Source organism: Sus scrofa, chromosome 14 (assembly GCF_054392235.1).
Source record: "Sus scrofa isolate SSC_HxYL_T2T_F1_AM1 chromosome 14, Sscrofa_HxYL_maternal_Yorkshire_Landrace_v2.0, whole genome shotgun sequence".
NCBI lineage: Eukaryota > Metazoa > Chordata > Mammalia > Artiodactyla > Suidae > Sus > Sus scrofa.
Genome location: NC_139396.1, coordinates 72,168,178 through 72,189,190, shown reverse-complemented (window position 1 = coordinate 72,189,190; position 21,013 = coordinate 72,168,178). Strand labels below are relative to the sequence as shown.

Below are 21,013 nucleotides of genomic sequence, written 5' to 3'. Positions count from 1 at the left end.
AGAAGCAGATGGAGATGGGTGTTGAGATGGGGTGGGTGGCTCTTAGAGGGGCAGGGATGGGCCACCACCTGTGTCACCTTGAGCCAGGCCTTTCGCTGGGCCCCTCTGTGGGTTCTGCTGCAGCTGTAGGGCGTGTGGGTCTTGGTGGGCATGGCTCATAGTCCATGCGGTGGCGGTGGGCGGGGGGTCCCCCTGAGAAAATGGGCTTTGCCAGACCTGGAGCCATTGCCTTCCACGGGCCTATCTGCTTAGTCCCCTGGAAACCGCAGGGGTCCATTGTGATGACCAGGGCACATTCTGTCTAGGGCGTCTAGCCATCTGGCTCCAGAGACCCTCTCTAGACCCTGGGGTCTACAGCATTGAAGAGAAAACAGGGAAACTTACAGACTGCCCATTTTGGGGCTTTGTTTTGAATGAAGATGTGTGCTGAGGGCCTCTGAAGATCACATCACCCTGCCCCTTTAACACTGCCAAGGTGGAGAGTGGATCCCATGGTCACTGGGCTGCCAGTGTTCCCTCCTCACAATGGTTGCCATAGGCGTGCAGTGATCATGGCAGGTGGAGGCCTTGACGTTGGCAAGTCATGAGAGAAAGGGAGAAGAATAACTCCCGGCTCCCTGGGTGGTTGAGTCCTCGGAGAAGGGAGAAGACGTGACCTCAGGATAGGGCAGCGTGGCGCCCTCAGTAGCAGAGGACCCGCCAGTGGGCATCTCTAGGCCCAGGCTGAGTGCACTGCCTGCCCCTCACTGCTGTGAGGAGTGTGCCCAGGGCAGGGAGGCTCTGAGCAGAAGCCCCCGAGGGAGGCAGTGAGCTCACAGAGAGTTGTCTTTTTCTGAGGTGATTCACGTGCCATAAAACTTACTACTTCCAGCACGCTATGCTTGTTTTAGTGTTTTCGCAGGGCTCTGTGTCCACCAAGAACTAGGTTGGTTTTGCTTAAAATGGGAAAGTTTTATTGGTTCAGCTAACAAAAACAGCCTTTTTTTTTTTTTTTTTTTTGGTCTTTTTGCCATTTCTTGGGCCGCTCCTGTGGCATGTGGAGGTTCCCATGCTAGGGGTCAAATCGGAGCTGTAGCCACCAGCCTATGCTAGAGCCACAGTAACGTGGGATCTGAGCCACGTCTGCAACCTACACCACAGCTCACGGCAACGCCAGATCCTTAACCCACTGAGCAAGGCCAGGGATTGAACCTACAACCTCATGGTTCCTAGTCGGATTCGTTAACCACTGAGCCACGATGGGAACTCCCAACAAGAACAGTCTTGGCAAGAGTTACCCAAGGAAAAAACTTTTTCTGACCAGTGAATTTATTGTTTAGAATTTTAGTGCATCTTGTTAAAATTAAGTATCAGGAGTTCCCATCGTGGTGCAGCGGAAACAAATCTGACTAGGAACCATGAGGTTGCGGGTTCAATCCCTGGCCTCACTCAGTGGGTTAAAGATTCGGCGTTGCCATGGGTTGTGGTATAGGTCGCAGACATGCCTCGGATCTGGCATTGCTGTGGCTGTGGCGTAGGCTGGCAGCTATAACTCCAATTAGACCCTTAGCCTGGCAACCTCCATATGCCACAGGTGTGGCCCTAAAAAGCAAAAATATAAAAATAAATATAAATAAATAAAATTAAGTATCAAAACTTTAAAAAGTTGTTAATGCCTTGGAAGCTTAGTATTTTTAAGGTCAAGGTGGCTGCTTCCAGCTGTCAGTCTGAGGTCTCCTGCAATTCTGCCTTCCTGCAGGTTGTGGGTTGGCTACCAGTATGTCTTCACTGGCCGGAACAGCTCCTTGGAAGGTCATTGGGAGGTGGCATTCAAAGGTAAGATTTCCTGGTCTCTTGAGCTGTTTAGCTTGAACCCCGTGGGGAAGGTAGGGGAGGCATCCTGAGAAGGTGACCATTGCTGGGATCTCCCCTCCGGCCTTTTCCTACCAGTGCCTGGCCCGTAGCGGTGCCTAAAGTGGAGCCATGGGGAGGATTGGGCCCCAGGCCTTGGGGAGGCTGTGATGGTAGGCCTGCTGGCTGAGCGCGGTGAGGCCCCTCCCCCAGGCCCATGTGGGGTTGGCCTCCTCCAGAACCGGTGCTGGCTTCTCACTTGGCCATTTTTACACTGTCCACCTTCCTCTCAAAGTTCAGGACTTTAATTGGAGCATAAAAATGAGCAGGTGTGCAGCAGACATGGATATGGGCCAGAGAGGGAGGGACAAACTTCCTAGGAGTGGAAAGGTCAGAGTCAGAGTCTGAAACAGGTGGGAGCCAGCTCACAGGTGGAATTAAAATAGTTCACCACTTGTGGCACAACCAGACTCCCCGCCCTGCCCCTCCTCAGGCCTCTCCTTTGGGGCTGCTCCTTGGGCCTCTAGCTTGAGCTTGGGGCATGTTCTTTCCCCCAACACATCCCAGTCCTTAATTAAGTGTCTGAGGACAAATGAGGGTGGTGAGCTCATAACTCCAGCAGCTTGCTGTCGCCCCCTGTGGAGATGAAGGAGTGTCAGGCTAGGGCAGAGCCCCTAGCCCAGGTGACCTTGTGGCAGGTGATGGGCTAAGTCTCCCCACAGAGGAGTGGAAGCACAGACAGGATCAGCATTGAGAAAGAGCCACCCCACCAGCCCCTCCTGCTTAGGATGTCAGCCCATTCTCCAGTGCTCTGAGCACCCCGCTAAAGCTCCCATGTTTCCATGTTTCCTTCCCAGAGTGTGTGAGCACTTATTCAGGTTCCATATGGGGCAGTGACACAGAAACAGCCTTTGGGTTTCCTGGCCCAGAGTCAGTGTGCCTGGTGGAGAGGATTCCAGTTCTTTGCCATCTGCCCTAATCCTGGCTGTTGGGGTGCCTCCTTCATGCAATAGAATGTGCCAGCCCTGAGGACGTTGTGGACTCTCCTGGACACAGTTGTCTTCCTGACTCTGTGGTTGAACTGAGATCATGGCTTGTCCCTGGCTGTGTCCCTGTGGAGGAGGAGAGGCGTCTCTTTCCTGTTGGGCTCCGCTGGCCTTGCTGGACATGAACACCACCTTCGTGTCTCCTGACCATTGCATTGAGGTGTCAGTGTGCTTGTTCCCTGGCTCACAGGCACAGGACCCACCTGCCAGCCATTTGCTTGATGGGCCTGGTCCTGGAGAGGTTGCGCTGAGGCTGTGCTGTGACTCCCGTCCTCCCCACAGGGTCCCCAGAGGTACTGCTACCCCCGGACCCCGGCCTGGCTGCAGCTGCGTCCGACAACAACGTCGTGCTCTGTGCGCAGCTCCAGCGCTTCCACTTCCCCACACTCCGCCACCGCGACCTGCACAGCTGGCGTGCTGAGAGCTGCCAGGACAAGTCTTCGTTCCTGTGTAAACGAAGTAAGCCCCAAGGGTGACCACCTGGCCGAATGTGACCGCCCAAGGCCAGGACCAGGGCTGGTGACTGCCCTCTCTTGCCCCACCTGCCTCCCTATTGGGAGGAGACACAGTCCCTCCATCACCTCCCCCTGCTCTCCACAGACCTCCAGGGCTTCTCCCTCTGCTTCTTCATCTGCCCTTTCTGGGCTGCTCCCCCAGCCTGGGGGCTTCCTCCCCTGCTGAGCTGTTCTGGGTCATGACCTCCTTGCTGTATGGGACATGGCTCTTCGTAGTTCCTGTGTTGGCACCATCTTCACAGCAGCTCAGTGGAAAATCCTCCCAGCTGTTGCTGGCTCCTTCCTCTGCCCAACCATCCTGTTACTTGTTCTTGGCGTTTTCCTGGATCAGTTTTCTAAATGTTCTTATTCTCTTACTTGGTGGAATCTCTACTAAAGAGTAGATTTTAGACATTTTTGTGTTTTCTTTGAAATCTCTGACTTTTTATGTTTACTTCTTTACCTTTTCCCCTGGCGTTTCTTTTCTTGTTGAGGTCTCTGGTGTCACGTTGGTTAGGAGTGGTAGAAGTGAGCCCCCTTATCTTCCCAGCCCCAAAGGGATGGCATGTGGGTTTCAGCATTAGATGGAAAAGTTTCTAAAGGGTTTATAGAACCAGATACCTTTACAATGCTCAGGAAATACCCTTCTAGTCCTGGTTTGCTAGGAATTTTTACATTACAAAAATATATTGATTTTTGGAGTTTGTGATGTGGCATAGTGGGTTAGCAATCCAGCTTGTCTCTGTGGAGGCTCTGGTTCGATACCCAGCTGGCTGCATTGCTGAAGCTGTGGTGTAGGTCATAGCTCCCACAAGGATTCGATCCCTGACCCGGGAATTTCCATATGCCTCAGAGGTGGCCAAAAAAGGGAAAAGAAAGTGTTGATTCTTACTAAATGCTTTTCCTGCATTTATTGGGAGTATGTGTTTCTTCTTTACTATTTTATATTTTTTGCTATTTTGTTTATATTACACGATTTTTATAATTTACTCTTTTGCATTAATAGATTTTCTCATTAAACCATTCTCATGGTTTTTGTTTTTTATTTTTTTAATTTCTTTTATGGCCAGACCCATGGCATATGGAAGTTCCTAGGCTGGGGATCAAATCTGAGCCATAGCTGCAACCTCTGCTGCAGCTGTGGCAATACTGGCTCTTCAACCCACTGTGCTGGGCTGAGGGTTGAACCCATGCCTCCACAGCAACCCAAGCCACAGTAGTTGGATTCTTAATTCACTGCCACAGTGAGAATTCCCTTATGGCTTTTGTGTGTGTGTGTGTGTGTGTGTGTGTGTGTGTGTGTGTGTGTGTGTGTGTGTGTGTGTGTGTGTGTGTGTACAGCAGTCTATGGCTTGCTGATATTTTATTTAGGTTTTTTTTTCCTAGGGCCGTACCCACACATATGGAAGTTCCCAGGCTAGGGGTTGAATAGGAGCTGCAGCTGCCGGCCTATGCCACAGTCACAACCACACTGAATCCTTAACCCACTGAGTGAGGCTGGGGATCAAATGCTCACCCTTATGGGTATTAGTTGGGTTCATTACTGCTGAGCCACAATAGGAATCCTCTCATGGTTTCTATCTCTGCTGAATTTTCCATCTTGTATGTTGTCATCTTTTTCATGAGAGATTTTAATGTATTAATCATAGTTATTTTAAACTCTCTATGTGTTAGTTCCTTTTTCTGTGTCATCTGAGTCTGATCTTGTTGATCGTTTTGTCACAGGAATTTGGTATTTTCTTCTGGCTTTTGTATGCCTCCTAATATTTTGTTGAAAGTTGGACAGGTTGTGACGGGCAGTAGAGACGGAGTTCAGCTGTTTGATGCTTGGAATGAGGCCGGTCTTTCTTCTTTGGACCTTCAGTGCAGTGGGGAAGCCAGTCTAGGCAGGAGTTGGGCTTGGCTGTGGTTATTTCCCTACAGCCCAGGCTTTGAATCCTGCAGGTATCTTATGTCTGGGGTGCAGCTGATTTGCTAGGGGCTCAACATCCACTCCACCCTCCGCTTTAGATTTTCCCTTTGGGCTACTCTTCAGAGTCTATGCTCTTGGGTCTCCCAGTGTGTGGCTATTCCAGGTGCTTCTCCCACTGCAGCTGGGGTTTGGGTCCAGCAACAGCTTTTCAGGTTTTGTTTGATTTATTTTTTTTTGGCTGTACCTGTGGCATATGAGTGTTCCTGGGCCAGGGATTGAACACACACCACAGCAGTAACCTGCTGCAGTGATAATGCCAGATTCTTAACCCACTGCACCATAAGGAAACTCTTGTGCACAGGTTTTTGTGTAAATGTAAGTTCTCATTAGCTTTTTATGAAACTAGCAAACTTTTTCAAGATCTGTACTATTTTATATTCCTAACAGCCATGTATGAGTAACTCAGCTTTGGAGTTCCCTGGTGGCCTAGTGGTTAAGGACTCAGCATTGTCATTGCTACGGAAGCTCTCCAAAAAGAGTCAGAAAGCTATCCTTTTGGGTTTTTATGGATGCCTCGTTACATAGGCATGATTGACCAAACTGTTGACCATGGCGACTGATTCGACCTCCAGCCCCGCCTCCCCCAGAAATCGGGGAACAGGAACTAAAGGTTCCAACCCTCTGATCACATAGTTGATTCTCTTGGCAACCAGTTTCCAAAAGTCACGTCATCATATAACATAACAAAGACATCTTTGTCACTTTCTACACTTAGGAAATTCCAAGCATCTGGGGAGCTCTGAGCCAGAATCTGTGGACCAAGTATATATGAGAAATGCATTTTGGTCATCTGAATGACCAAATACATATTTCTATTTTTGCTTTTTTGGGCACACCCACAGCATGTGGAGGTTCCCAGGCTGGGGTTGAATCGGAGCTGTAGCTGCCGGCCTATGCCACAGCCACAGGAATGCCAGATCCCAGCTGTGTCTGCAACCTACACCACAGCTCACAGCAACTCCGCATAGTTAATCCACTGAGCGAGGCCAGGGATCGAACCTGCAACCTTATGGTTCCTAGTCGGATTTATTTCCACTGCGCCACAACAGGAACTCCCAAATATGTATTTCTTCTAAATCACAATATCATATACTTCTGCATAAGTCTATTCTCTCTCTCTCTCTTTTTTTTTTTTCTTTTTTCTTTTTGCCTTTTGAGGGCCGCTCCCGTGGCACATGGAGGTTCCCAGGCTAGGGGTCTAATCAGAGCTGTAGCCACCAGCCTGTGCCAGAACCACAGCAACACAGGATCCGAGCTGAATCTGCGACCTACACCACAGCTAACGGCAACACCGGATCCTTAACCCACTGAGTGGGGCCAGGGATCGAACCTGCAACCTCATGGTTCCTAGTCAGATTCGTTAACCACTGAGCCACAACGGGAACTCCTCTCTCTCCCTCTTTTTATAGCATTATTATCGCACATTAGACCTCTTGGTATTAAAAACCCAACAATACAGTGTTATAATTGCATTCTGATCTGCAGTCTTTCCCTTTACCCAGGACAGCTTAGCTTCTGCCACTTCCTTTGCTGTGGTTAGTAAATATGTTGTAGGTACATTACATTTTCTTATATTACAGGCCCAGTGCTACATGGTAAATAATTTTATACAATTGCCTTTTAAGTAAATTGAGAGGGTAAAGGAGGGAAAATACACATTGATACTGTCTTTTACAATTATATAATTGCCGTTTCTGCTGCTTTTTGTTCTTATGTGGATTCACAGTACTTTTTGAGGGTCACTTGCTTTTAGGCTCAGCTGACTTTGGTGTGTCCTGTCATGTGAGTTTGAAGCACAAGTTCTCTCCATTTTGTTTCCCTGGGAAAGTCTTCATTTTTGGAAAGACAGCTTTGCTGGCAGGAGGATTCTTGGTTGAAAGGTTTTCCTTCAAGCACTTGGAACACATTATCCTTCTGGCCTCTCATTGCAAAATCTTACCAGGGTTCCCAGTGAGTAACATGTCACTTTTTCTTGCAATTTTTGAGATTTCTGCCCTGCCTTCCAGCATTCTCCCTGTGCCGAGTCTGATGAGTTATGCTCTTTGTGTTTGTCCTACTTGGAGTCTCTTGAGCTTCCAGGATGTGTAGGTTTTGCTTTGTGATGAACATGGAGGTTTTGGCCCTTGAAACTCAAGATGGTTTTCCCATGTCTCCAAAAGCTCTGTGCATTTTCTTCATGCTTTCTCCCTCTGATTGAACAGTAAGAGCTTTATGTAAGTTCCTTGCCCTGCACAGTTCCTGATCACATGAGTTAAACACATCTTTTTTTTTTTGTTTGTTTGTTTTCTTTTCTTTTTTGGCCATCCCGTGGCATATCAAGTTTCTGGGCCAGGGATCAGATCCAAGCTGCAGCTCCAGTAATGCCAGATCCCTTAACTCACTGTGCCAGGCCAGGGATTGAACCTGCGTCTTAGTGCTCCAGAGACACCACTAATCCCATTGTGCCACAGTGGGAACTCCAAGTTAAAAACATTTGACTCTGGGTGAGTGTGTCACAGGCTGAGGAGTGGGGTCTCTAAAGAGTTTTCCAAGATGCCCTCACCCCACTGAGAGACCAGAATGTCCTCCTTCTTGTGTCCTTGAGGAGACCCACTTGCCTCACCCCTCGTGGCATGGTATGTGTCATGTCTCCTGCCCCCTTGTCTCACCCCAGCCATCCCTCCTCTGGCCCATTGGCTCAGTGCCAGTTCATCCTGTGTCTTGGGTCCGGTGGACTTTCTTCCTGAGTGAAACCAGCAGCCTTTTGGCACCCTCACTTGAAATACATTCTGATGTTAAAATAGCCAGTGCTCGTGCACCAGCATCTTAAATTGAGGACGTCTCACACACAACACGCTTGGCACATGAAAGCAAGCACTTCTTCCTGGCTCTTCTCTGTCCCTGCTGTCTACTCCTGGCCAGGTGTGCTGACCAGGCGTGTGCTGTCCTGACTGCTGGGGCCTCTCAGCCCCTCCTGTGACCATCTTGCTCACTCCTCTGTTGTCATGCTTGCCCAGGCCCAGGTGGGGAGAGTCAGCTTCTCCAGCCAGTGATGGGTGGTGTGCCTGTTGCAGGTCAGACGTGTGTCGACATCAAGGACAACGTGGTGGATGAAGGGTTCTACTTTACCCCCAAAGGAGATGACCCTTGCCTGAGCTGCACCTGCCACCGAGGGGAACCCGAGATGTGTGTGGCTGCGCTGTGCGAGCGTCCCCAGGGCTGCCAGCAGTACCGCAAGGACCCCAAGGAGTGCTGCAAATTCATGTGCCTGGACCCAGGTGAGGTGGCCAGCTTGGCCCTGAGTGGTGACACAGTAGCAGGGACTGAGGGCCAACACTTGTCCCCTCTCCTTTTCACTCTCAGAGCTGGCTTTCCCCTTAGTCCTTGTTAGCACTCCTCCTGGTTCTGAGAACAGTGACCTGGGCAATGATAGTTCTATTGCTACCATCGTCAGTCTTCACTGTTAGTGTCTGTGAGAAGAGGTTAAGTATTACCTGCAGATTTGACATGAAGCTTCTCTCCAGTGGGCGGTGGGTCGCGGTGGCTGCCAGGCATGGGAGGGGGTCTCTGGATGTCCCCCTCCTTCTATTTCCTGCTCCGTGGCCTTTAGTGCAATGACTCCCACAGCTCATTGTTCTTCATTGCACCTCACTGCCAGTCTGCATTCTCAGGAGAAAGTAAATTAGAAGCGTGAATTTCAGTGTGAGAGTGACATGGGTGGGGTATGTCGAAACCCTGGGCTTGTGGACCCGACAGCTGAGCGACCTGGGCGGGGCCTTTGGAAGAAGCTGGGGCCGCTTGTGAGGGCCACATTCCAGAGCCATCCCTGTGCCCCAAGGCCACTGGGGGAGGGCAGACAGCGGCACAGGCTGGCAGGAGTGGGCCTTCAGGCAAGTGCCCCAAGGGGACATAGAGCCCAAGCACATTCAGGCCTCCCCAGCCCACGGTGGACGGTACCCACCACTACATGGCGCATCCTGTAGCTTCACAAGCAGACTGGGTGCCTGCTGGTTTTCTGCACCCCAGCCACCTCACTGCAGCTTTCAGCCCACTCTCCTTCCCTGGGAGTCAGATGCTGGCTTTCTCTTCCCCTGGATCCTTGGCTCCATTTCTCAGGCATTGAGAATGCTCCTGCCTGTCTCGCCTGTCTAGGCTCTTCAAGAAAGACCAGACATGGACAAAGATGCTGCATCTGTGGGCATGCATGGCCCGTGGAGCCCGCCCAGATCTGAGGACTTCTCAGTGGACCAGGGCTTTCAGGGTGTGTGGACAGAACCAGAGCTGCCACAGGTCTCTCACCTGTGCAGCCAGAGCAGCCTTGTCAGGGCCTAACCCTGCCACACACTGCAGCCTTGTTTCTGCAGCCTTCTCACTGCCTCCTAGGCCAAGCATCCCCTCCTGGTAACTGCCCACCCTGCACCAAGGGCAGAGTCACTGGGAAGTATTTCCCTCAACATACAGAGGCATCTGCTCTCACCACCCTTTTGAGGGCTATATGGGAGCCTGAGGACAGTGCCAGAAAAGGCATCCAGACCAGAAGAAATGACATCATGTCTCTTAGTAGATGAAGTGATTGGGTAGGAAATCCCAGAGGATCTGCAGGAATGTTTCTAGAATTAATATGTTTAGGAGTTCCCGTCATGGCTCAGTAGTTAACAAATCTGACTGGGAACCATGAGGTTGTGGGTTCAATCCTTGGCCTCGCTCAACAGGTTAAGGATTGGTGTTGCCATGAGCTGTGGTGTAGGTCGCAGACTTGGCTCGGATCCTGCGTTGCTGTGGCTCTGGCATAGGCCGGCAGCTACAGCTTTGATTAGACCCCTAGCCTGGGAACCTCCATATGTCATGAGTGAGGCCCTACAAAAGACAAAAAGACAGGGAGTTCCCGTCGTGACACAGTGGTTAACGAATCCAACTAGGAACCATGAGGTTGCGGGTTCGATCCCTGCCCTTGCTCAGTGGGTTAAGGATCCAGTGTTGCCATGAGCTGTGGTGTAGGTCGCAGACACAGCTTGGATCCCGTGTTGCTGTGGCTCTGGTGTAGGCTGGTGGCTACAGCTCCAATTAGACCCCTAGCCTGGGAACCTCCATATGCCGCGGGAGCGGCCCAAGAAATGGCAAAAAGACCAAAATAAATAAATAAATAATAATAATAATAAGTTTATATTTATTTATATATACTACCTGTGAACATTTGGAAATTGAAATTTTTAAGGAAAGTACCATTTACAATAGCAGCAAAAAACATGAAGTACTTAGATATAAATCTTACAAAATATGCATACCATCCGTATGCTACAGATCGTAAGACATTGGTGAAAGTAATCAAAGGTATAAATAAAAGGAGTGATATACTATGTTCATGAATCAGAAGAATCAATATCATTAGGTGGTTCATTCTCTCCAAATTATCTATAGATTCTATGCAATCCCAACCAAAATTCCAGCAGACTTTTAAAAAAGATATTGATAAGCTGATTCTAAAATTTATGTGAAAAGACAAAGGAATTGAATAGCCAAACCTGTTTTCAAAAAGTATAAAGTTAAAACAAACAGGAGTTCCCATCATGACTCAATGGTTAACGAACCCAACTAGAATCCATGAGGATGTGGGTTTGATCCCTGCCCTTGCTCAGTGAGCTGAGGATCCAACATTGCCATGAGCTGTGGTGTAGGTTGCAGACACGGTTCGGATCTGGCATTGCTGTGGCTGTGGCTTAGGCCAGCGGCTCTAGCTCCATTTGGACCCCTAGCCTGGGAACTTCCATATGCCGTGGGTGTGGCTCTAAAAAAAGACAAAAGACAAAAAAAAATTAAGTCCTCTAAGGAGTTCCCGTTGTGGTTCAGTGGAAACGAATCTGACTAGCCTGGTATCCATGAAGATGCGGGTTCAATCCCTAGCTTCTCCCAGTGGGTTGGGGATCTGGCATTGCCATGAGCTGTGGTGCAGGTCACAGATGAGGCTTGGATCCTGCATTGCTATGGCTATGGCATAGGCCAGCAACTGTAGCTGTAGCTCCGATTCGACCCCTAGCCTGGGAACTTCCACATGCCACAGGTGTAGCCCTAAAAAGAGAAAATAACAATAATAATGATAATAAAGTTAAAATAAAATTAAATAAAATTAAGTCCTTTAATCTTTTTTGGGGGGGAGTCAGCTAAATGATTAGAGGATATGTCATCTGCACGTGTTTTCTTCCCCATTGTTGTTAGCAATAATGCAGCTTTGAGGAAGGCTTCCTGGCCCTGTAGAAGGAGGACAGATTGTGAGCTTGGGCATCTACATTAGCCTGGAATTAGCCACAGCAGGGCTGCGGGAGTGCCCTGGGGCCCAGCTCCTCATGTGGCACCTGCATTGGCCATGATGCATCTCCTCAGGGCTGGAGGTTGGGGTCCACCCCATGCAGCACCCTGGCCTCGGTATAGCACCATACCTAGTTCAGATTCTGTAACTTGGCTGGTGTGTGCCGTGCAGGGCAGGCCAGACCCTGAGCCGAGCTATCTGGTGGCCAGTGAATTTGAGCTGCGTCTCTGGCCTCTACCCACCAGATGCCAGAAATGCCTTCACCGCCTTCATGATTGGGGACAACCAAATGTGTCACCCCACATTGCCAGTGTCTCTGGGGTGCAAAGTCACCCCCCAGTGAGACCTGTAAAATGTGTAGTCAGGGGCGCAGGGCCCAGAGCAGAGTGCTCTCCAGCTGCGGCCTCCTCAAGCTTAGGACTTGGGGATGCTAGGCTGGCAGGGTGGGGTTGGCGGCGCCCACCACAGAGCTGGCCCAGAGAAGGCCTTGGCTGGGGTGGGGTGGGTGAACTGTGCCCTGGAGTAGAGGGGAGTTGGGGGAGAGGGTCCAGTGTGAGGATGACCTCCCTGGTGTCCCTCCTCTCCATCCTGAGAGACCCTGCGTGCCAGCATCAAGCCCTGCAGGGCTTGGTGCCCTCAGGCCTCCCCCTTACAGAGATGGCGGCCAGAGTCGGGTGTGAGGAGGTCAAGAAATAGTATGGCTGCCGACAGCCCAGGGGAGGGTGGGCTATAAAAACAGTCTCTGGAGTCCAGGGTAGGCTCCGCCCTCACCGTTCCTGATCACCTTTGGCGCTCTGGATGCGAAGTCTCCTTGGTGCTGGGGGTGGGGTAGAGAGCTCGGGGTCCCCATGGGACTGGAGCCCTGGTCCAACCTTAGTACCCTGCACAGGGACACTCCTCTCTGTAGGGTTGTGACAAGAAGTCAGGGAGGAGCTCGATGTCTGGTCTGGGGGCTTCCAGGCTCAGGGACAGGTTGGGTGGCATGGGGCTTTGGGTGGGCACTGAGGCTGGGGCCAAGCCCTCCTGAGAACAGCATCCTCTCCCACAGATGGCAGCAGCCTGCTGGACTCCATGGCCAGCGGGATGCGTCTGGTCGTGAGCTGTGTGTCTTCCTTTCTCATCCTGTCGCTACTACTCTTCATGGTCCATCGGCTGCGCCAGAGGCGCCGCGAGCGCATTGAATCCCTGATTGGAGCCAACTGTGAGTGCCCAGCCAGGGCATCTGCGCCCTGCCAGGGAGAGGCAGCTTGGGGATGTGGCCCAGCCTCTGCCCCCTCTGCCCCCAAGTCTTCTATGGTGGACTGTGCCCCGAAGAGCTTTTGAGAAGCTCTATCAGCAAGCAAACCAGTTACCCTAGTCCCTTCGGGGAGGGAACAGGGGCTCAGAAGCAAGGGGCTGCGCTCCACCCTGGTGCCTCACAGGGCCCTGGGGTGTCACATGGCAGCTGGGCCCTTCCTGTGTCTCTTGGAGACTGAGATGCAGGGCAGGCAGCTTGCCAAGGCCTGGCTCAGAGAGCCAGCATGCCAAGGGCCAGTGTTCGGTGGGCAGGTGCAGGCTGTGGTGGCAGTGGGCGTCATGGGTCTCAGTGGGTGAGCTCAGAGTGGATGGCCAGTGGCATCCAGGCACAGGCATGTGACTGTAGGAGTGTGTGGAGCCCTGGGTCTGGGCACAGCAGGTCTAGCCCAGGGAGTGAGTGGCTCTGTGCCGTTTCTCTCTCTGCCCAGTGCACCACTTCAACCTCGGCCGCAGGATCCCTGGCTTTGATTATGGCCCAGATGGGTTCGGCACGGGCCTCACGCCACTGCACCTTTCTGACGATGGAGAAGGTGGGACTTTCCACTTCCACGACCCTCCTCCTCCCTATACTGCATACAAGTACCCAGATATCGACCAGCCTGATGATCCGCCACCACCCTACGAGGCCTCCATCAACCCGGACAGCGTGTTCTATGACCCTGCAGGTAACTACAGGGAGAGGGATAAGCAGTCCTAGGCCACCCCAACGCCTCCACCACCCCATGCCCCCCACCCCCCACCCAGCTTCTTCCCATTCTGCTTTTGCTTGCTTTTCTCTTAAAGATGGAACCATTGACTGTGGTTTGCAGGCTCTTCCCAGGGTTGCACTTGAAGATGACCGCTGGCTGGCAGTGGTCACCCTGCCCTGTTCCCCACCCCCACCCAAGAACTCCTGTGAGCAGCATGAGAACCCTGGATCTCGGGAAGCCGGGTGGGCTGTTGGGCATGTGTGCATGTGTGGTGAGCTGAGCAGACATCCCCACCACGTGCCCTCCTGACCAGTGGGATAAAGCGGTCGCTTGAGTCTGATGTCTGTCTGGTGCTGTGGAAAGTCGTTCCTCACAGGCCCACCCAGGAGGAATGTCAGGTGCTGCACCCACGGCCTGGCCTGGCCCTGTCCCCTCTTCATCTCTCTTACATACACACACACAGGCCAGCATAGCTGTGTTCTTGGTCTTTGTATTTGGTCAGTTAGTCCCATTCTTGTGTGGCCTGCTCTGGCAGGAAAGACTTGGATTTGACCTTGGCCCTTGGGACACAGATTATCACCATCTGCCAGGTAGGGGCCAGGGTAGAGAAGCTTCCTGCCAGAGCAGAACAGCGGGACTGCTGGGTCCATGGGAGACAAGCTAGGGGAGCAGCACTGGTTCCCCGACTTCCAGAGGGCATCTGTGGTGATAAGGAGGGACTGCCGCAAGTCTCCCTCAGACCAGGGCATTCTGCAGACTCCCGCACAGTTTCAGGGCTGCCTGCTCTGGCCCCATCTTCTGCACTTGCCCACACGTTCCAGCTGCAGCTCCTGGTCCACGGCTTTGGCCACACTGTTCTGCCTGCCCAGCCTCAGCCAAGTAACCTCCCAAAGTCAGTGAGCCCTGCCTGGACCCCACTGAGTCTCAGAGGGTTTCCCCCTCCCCTTCCTTTGATTTGCTTATTCTGTCAAAATCTCTCTCTCTCTCTCTCTCTCTCTCTCTCTCTCTCTCTCTCTCTCTCTCTCTCTCTCACACACACACACACACACACACACGTACATCATGGTTTGCTCACAGCCATCTTGCGCCTGCCCCACGCAGCCCACCTCATGGCACAGTTGCGAGGCAAGCTTGGTGCCTCTGGGTTGGACTTGCTTGCCCCATGCCTGGTGTTAGCAGGAGGAATGGTCCACAGATGTGTCCAGCACCCTGCTGCTAGGCCCCACCCTTGCTCACCCCCTTTTTTCCTGCAGATGATGACACCTTCGAGCTGGCAGAGGCCACTCCACCGACCACAGGGGATGGAGGTGAGGAGGGTGCAGCACCCCGGTGCCTGGAGCAGCCTCTGCCTCCCCCCGGGGCCTCTCTGGCAGACCTGGAGGACTCAGCTGACAGCAGCAGCATCCTCCTTGTGCCCCCTGACCCCACCCAGAGTGGGAGCAGCCCAACCACAGAGGCACTGCCAGTGGGTGGCCGCCACAGCCGAAGTTCCCTCAATACGGTGGTGTAGATGGCCCATGGCCCCGGCAAGCGGGGAGCACTTGTTTGCTGTTGAGAAAAACACTGATCCCCATGGGGGACTTGTGGGGCTCCTGAGCGAGCCTGGACCCAACTGCCCAGCTGCACCCCTGCTGGCATGCCCCTGCTGAAACCCTGTGCTGGCCCAGGGAGCCAGCACCTGCCCCAAGGCTCCATGAGGGCTTCAAAAACACACGTAGCTTTGGGTCACTGTCTTTTTCTTTTTAAGTAGCAGAAAAATGACGAAGTTCACGAGACAACACGTGTCAGGAGCAGGGAACAAAGGCAGTGCTGTGGGTTTGGGTGGGACTGGGCCACCCCAACTCTGGTGGGCATGCTCACCACCAAACACCCTCTGTGTGCGCCTTGCCAGCCTCTTTTCAGAAGGGTGCCCTGGCAGGTGTCTGAGGACTCTCAGTGTGGGCTGGGCAGCAGGCCTGCTTTGGGCCAGACAGCCTTGGAGGTTGCTACAGTGGCTGCTTGGGGGACAGCCCCCAGGTCCAGCTGCAGGGGAGCGTGGAAGGTGGTTGGACCCTACACTGTCTTTCCAGCTGGGCTCTGTGAAGCCCATTCTGTGCCAGGAGGCCCTGGCCCCACCCAAGGATTTCTCCCCAGCATCTCTGTGCATGGTTCCCCCAGGAGGCAGCTCTGGAACCGGGCTGAGGCCTTTAGCCGTGCATGAGTGCCCTGACCTGGATCCTCCACTGGGCCTGGCTCCTCTCTGCCACCCTCTGGAGTCCTTGCTCCTGCTGAACTTGCCCCCGGGCCTGACCTGCCCCCATCCCACCTATTTGTGCCATAAGGGTTGTTTTTTTGGGGGAAGGGGTGGCTGAAATTAAGGTTTCAGTCTACCCATCTCCTGAGAATTCACTTCCTGCCCACTGCCGCCACCACTGGAGCGGGGTGCTGGGTGCCCTTCCCAGGTTGTGGGGGGGGGGGCCTTTGACCAAGGACCCTCTTTACCTGCTTCTGGGCAGTGGTCTTGTCTCTTTACATGGGGCTTTAGCATTTCTGAGGTTTGGAGATGAAGCGGGTTCTGTGCGATTTTTAGCACATCCATATCTTTTCTACGTTGAATGTCTGGATCTTCTTTTTGTGCGTGTCTGTGTGTGTGCATATGTGTCCAAGTGTTTGCAGGTGGTGGCAGTACATAGCGACTTAGCCACGGGGCCCCCTTTCCAGGGCCAGCCACAGCATGTTGGGCAGCAGCGAGGGGGGTGATGAAGTGGGTGCTCGGTGGTGACAGGTCTTACTGGCACAGGCCATTTCCGGGCATGTTCTCACAATCTGGTTGAAAACCATTGTGTTCTTCTCTGGACAGAATGAGATCTTCAGGTTGCCCGCACACCTGGGCTTAGCCCACAGGAGCGAGTGCTGGAGGCGGGCCCTGCACAAACCCCCTGCAGAGGGCTGGGACTTGAGAATTGCCTTCTGGTCTTGTGTGCCCACACTGGCTACCGAGGATGAAGCAGAAAGCGTGTCCTGCCTTTGCCATGTTGTGGGCACAGCACAGCCAGGTCCCAGGCAGTGGTCACAGCCTTGGTGTTGGGAGGGTCCTGAGCACACCTGCTTTGGGTTAGGCACCCCCATGGAGCTGCATAGGAGCCTGGTCCCAACAGCTTAGGGTCCCTCCTAGCCCCCATGTCTCTGACCCAAGCCTCAGATCCATGTGTACAGGGCAGGGTGGCTGGTGTGACATGTGTGGGACTGGGGAGTTCTTTTGGGGACCGAAGGACTGGCAGATGTGTGTGGGAGGTACTGAGCAGGAGTGGCTCTGCTTCTGGACAGACTGGGGTTTTGTCCAGGGTAGCTCAGCCCTGTGTCCTTGGGCCAGGCTGAAGGCCCCCATGCCACGCTTCTCTAGGCCCTGCCTCCTGACCACTTTGTCTCCAGGAGCTGGTGTCCGAGGGGCTGAGCTCCACTGGAGGGTAGGGTAGGGAAGCAGGGGAGAGCTGGGGTCAGTCATGAGGCCTGTGTGCTCAGGTGAATCCCAAGACCAGCCTTGCTTGAGTCTTGTGCTCCTGTGATAGGCAGACACACTGGGCCCTAGAGGGACAGGCCATACCTGACCTGCCTGGTGGAGGTGGTGTCACTACTCTACATTGTCTTAATGCCTGTTTGTTTTCCTTTCACTAAGGGTTTTTAGTTTGGGTTTATTTTTGGTTGGGTTGGCACTAATTCTTAAGATGCTGTGAGAACCATTACATCCAAATGCCAAATAAATTTGTGTTCTGGAAGAAGCGTGGTCTGTCCTTGGTGTGACCCAAGCTGGGATAGGAGGCTCCAGCCAAGTTGGGGCCAAGGCACAGGTGCAGAGATGGGCTGCCTGTGGAAGCCAAGGACAGGCGTGGGGCTCTAAGACCCCTGACATTTCTCTGACAGTGGTCCTTTCAACACTTTCCCAGTTCCTAATGGGACAAGAGGGCGCCCAGGGGACTCGACCTATGGCAGGTCCTCATGCGGCTTTCCTAATCCAGCTTCCTAGCCAGGTGAGGGGTCAGGGTTAGCAAAGGCACAGATAAGGCCCATGGGGGCTTGGGTTGGCTTGGGTTCCTGTACCCCTGCCAGGCACTGTGCTCTCCAATTATTGAGGACAGCGCCTGGGGGAGTCCAGCCCCTGGTCTTGGGTAGGGGGCCAGAAAACAGTGTCTTCTTTGCCTTGCCTTCTCTTGTGGCCACTGGGGAGGTGGGGACATCGAAACCCTGCTCTCCAAGAAAGTGACAGGCTTGGGCCACAGCCTGGGGTCTGCTGGACACCAGTGCCAGCAGAGCTGCTGCAGAAGCCAGGGTCCCACCTGGACAGGGGGGGTGACCCTTTGGTCTGGGGGGGTGAGTGTGTAGAAGGAAGCTGTGGTCTTGGGACATTCTCCCCACCCCAGCCTCTCAAGTCAAGGGCACTGGGATCCAAGCTGCCCTCTCCCTCTAACTTCGTCCTTGCTGGTGGCCTTGACATGTCACTCCTGGTCCTCACCCTCTGTTTCCTTGTGTGCCAGTGGCCATGATGATAACATCTCTCCACCCAGGATTAATTGGGGGAGGGAGGTCTGTGAAAGCATGCAGTTCTTGTGGAGCTGGCGTTGCTGGTGGCCACCAGTCTTGGGATCAGAGAGAGTGCCTCGTGAGCTTTAGCTATTTCCCCATTGGAGGTGCCGCCCCTCTGACACTTCCCTGGGCCTCAAGCCCCCAGGACTCAGCCACATTCTTAGCCCATCCCGCCAATAAATTGGCCACCTTCATCTCTCCGTTCTCTGCTACTACAGCCGCATCATGCAGAGAGTCCCCATCCTTGGCACTCATCTTCCTCGCCATTCCCCTGATGGTGCATGCTGACTTCAAGGGTGAGCAAGGGACTTTGCCTCTCTGCTGCCTCCCCCACTGCTCCATCTTCTCTGCTTTAGGCTCTGCCCCTGGGGATCTTTGGGGGAGGAGATCGTGGAATTGGGGCACCAGGAGGGCAGGGTCCACCTGGCCTCCCCTAGCCTAAGCCCTTGGATCCCAGCTGGGATGGCGTTCAGGCCCCAAATGGCCAGCGTCAGCCCAGTCACCTCCCACCGTCAGCAGAAGCCTGTGCTGTGACTCCCAGGACCCAGAGTGTGCTGAGGACAGTGTTGTGAGGCTGTGTGGCATTGGTCTGTGTCCTGCAGTCAGAAGCGGTCTGCACTTCTGGGGTCTCCATGGGCCTTCTTTATAGTCCTAGACAGAAGCGACTCTCTGGGCAGCCAGCAGCATGTGTATTGACTGTTCCCTTGTGTGTGTGTCCGGGTCTTTGGCTGCTGTGGTCTCCAGTCCTGCTGTGTGTGCATAACAAGCTGCTGCTCGCATCAGGAAGGAGCTGTAGGCCTGCTGGTGTGGCCGGCCCATCTGTAAGCAGCCCAGTCCTCCATCGATACCAACCTTCACCTGGTCCAGCGGGACCCCACCCTCGGGCCCTTCATCTCTCAAGGCTATATAACTCAGCACCTCCGGGCCCGTGGACCCTGGAGAATGATGGTCATACAAGTTAGCACCCTGGGGTCAGGACCCCTTCCACCAGTAGCAATCAGCCATTGTACCCGAGGACTGGAAGTCAGGACATACTCAGAAGTCAGAACTCCCCATGGCACTAGGGTGCCCTAAGAGTCACCGCAACCCCCCACAATCACTTATCTGAGGTGGATCAGGACTGCAGCCACAGGAGACCACCTTCTCCCCTCCGTGCAGGGAGGTGGGTGTCCTTTGCAGTCTGTGGAGCCCCACCTGGCCAACCAGCAGAGGGGCCTGGACACCAAGTGTCCATCAAGGCTCAGCCAGGGAGCAGATAGGGCTGAGGGGAGCTTTTCCTCATACCTTGTGCTCTCATGGCACTAGGGCAGCCAGGTGGGAGAAAGAGAGTGTGTCATATACTCCCTCCCCCTCCTTGTGGACACTGGCTTGCAAAGCCACCTGGAGATGTGGGGCACTGGACTGCCACTGCCTACCTACCGTGCACTGAAGCTGAACTTCACTGGCTGGGTGGGCTTGGAGCACAGCCTGGACGGGCAGCACCATCCCGTGGAGGTGGGCCTGGGCATGGGAAGGGTGGCAGGAATGTACTGGGGGCAGCTGGGTGTCTCCCATGGTCTCTGTCTCCCCAGATGCACATGGTCCACATTGACACCTGATATCAGCATAGCGGAGCCCCAAGGTCACCCTGATGGCCTGGCAGTGCTGGCTGTGCTCTTGGCGGTGAGGGAGGGGAAGCTGCTCTGTGACTGCTTGCTTTCAAGGAGGAGGTCCTTGGGGGTCTGTGGAGGGGGCACAGGGCCTTCGTAGTCTTGGGTGAGCAATTAGGGCCTCTACAGGGTTTATAGAATTAATGGGTTCTGTGGGGAGGATGCCCACAGTGAGAAGTTGTGGCTCTGCCGAGTCAGGAGGTGACCCCTCCAAGCCAGCTTCCCTCACTGGGAACCTACCCTCCTCCCACTTAGTCTCCCCTAGACCCCCCTCAGGGTTCCCCCCTTTTGAGCTCCTCACCCCGCCTCTTTCATTTGGAGCCCCTCCCCAGGAGCAGGACTCTGACAACGCCAACTTCGCTGTCTTGGATCTGAAGAATGTGTCTGCTCACGGTGAGGAGCGCGGCGGGGTCGAAGTCAGGGCGTCTGGGTGCGGAGAGGGGGGTTCCAACCTGCCACCTGGCCCGGTCCACGGACCTCTATGAAGTGAGCATCCACCTTCCCGCTGGCATCGCTGCTGCCAGGCGCCCGGAGCCTTTCCCGCTTCTACCACGACGCGGGGTCACTGACCACGACCGGCTGAGAGCTCTCGGTGCTCTGGACTGTTCTAGGAGGCGGTCCCCATCGGGGTTTCGCAGGTGTGGCCCCGCCCTCCCCGGGCCGTCTGGCCCTCCCGACCGCCTTCCCTCACACCCTCAGGTGGCCTAGTTTCTGACCGCCTCGCCCCCCTGCACCCTGCGCCGTTCCTGCAGAACTTCCAGCCACAGCAGCCTCTGCGCAGATGAAAAGGTCTCAGTATCCCAGAGCTTTGGTCAGAGCGATAGGCCTCACCCCAGCTGTTGGGCACAGGGCTTTGCTGGGCTTGGGGCTCAGCCTGTCGCTCTGGCAGGGCCCCTGGGATGCAGACGCGATCCCCTTTCTGCAATAAACGACACACAGTGACCTTGGCCTTATATGGCCGGGCTGGGAGGCCTGGGACCACTGCTGATGTCACAAGGTTAGGAGGGGGGCTGCAGGTTCATACCACTGGAGACCTCCGAGCGACCCTCCCCTACCCCACCACAGCCAGTAGTCCCAGACCCCCATCCAGAACCCCAGATCCTTCCGAGAGGGAGAAGGCACCCCACTCCTATCTTACACATCAGGTCTGCATTGCCTGGTGAGATGGAAGGTGAAAGGCCACCTGCTAAATCC

At 53.9% G+C, this 21,013-nt stretch overlaps 2 protein-coding genes and 1 pseudogene across 6 annotated transcripts in view; all 3 read left to right on the top strand.

The window, feature by feature from the left end:
• DGCR2 (DiGeorge syndrome critical region gene 2) overlaps positions 1-17,365 on the top strand; it is a 54,318-nt gene extending 36,953 nt beyond the window's left edge. For 2 of the 4 annotated variants that reach the window (XM_001929599.8, XM_084994091.1), the window contains exons 5-10: positions 1,739-1,815; positions 3,159-3,335; positions 8,396-8,599; positions 12,674-12,826; positions 13,350-13,586; positions 14,864-17,365. In XM_001929599.8, coding sequence (XP_001929634.4) covers positions 1,739-1,815; positions 3,159-3,335; positions 8,396-8,599; positions 12,674-12,826; positions 13,350-13,586; positions 14,864-15,120 — 1,105 coding nt within the window. In that variant the 3' untranslated portion in view covers positions 15,121-17,365. Of the gene's footprint in view, positions 1-1,738; positions 1,816-3,158; positions 3,336-8,395; positions 8,600-12,673; positions 12,827-13,349; positions 13,587-13,730 lie in introns of all 4 variants that reach the window. The other 2 variants (XM_013981509.3, XM_084994092.1) reach the window with 1 other exon arrangement.
• A 1,023-nt stretch (positions 17,366-18,388) lies between these two features.
• Positions 18,389-21,013, top strand: part of ZNF74 (zinc finger protein 74) — a 39,949-nt gene continuing 37,324 nt past the window's right edge. Inside the window, exons 1-2 of one of the 2 annotated variants that reach the window (XM_084994089.1) lie at positions 18,389-19,832; positions 20,141-20,212. The gene's annotated coding sequence lies outside the window, so the exon portion shown is untranslated. Of the gene's footprint in view, positions 20,213-21,013 lie in introns of both variants that reach the window. The other variant, XM_021073672.2, reaches the window with a different exon arrangement.
• On the top strand, positions 18,445-20,744 carry LOC146396681 (carbonic anhydrase 15-like; annotated as a pseudogene).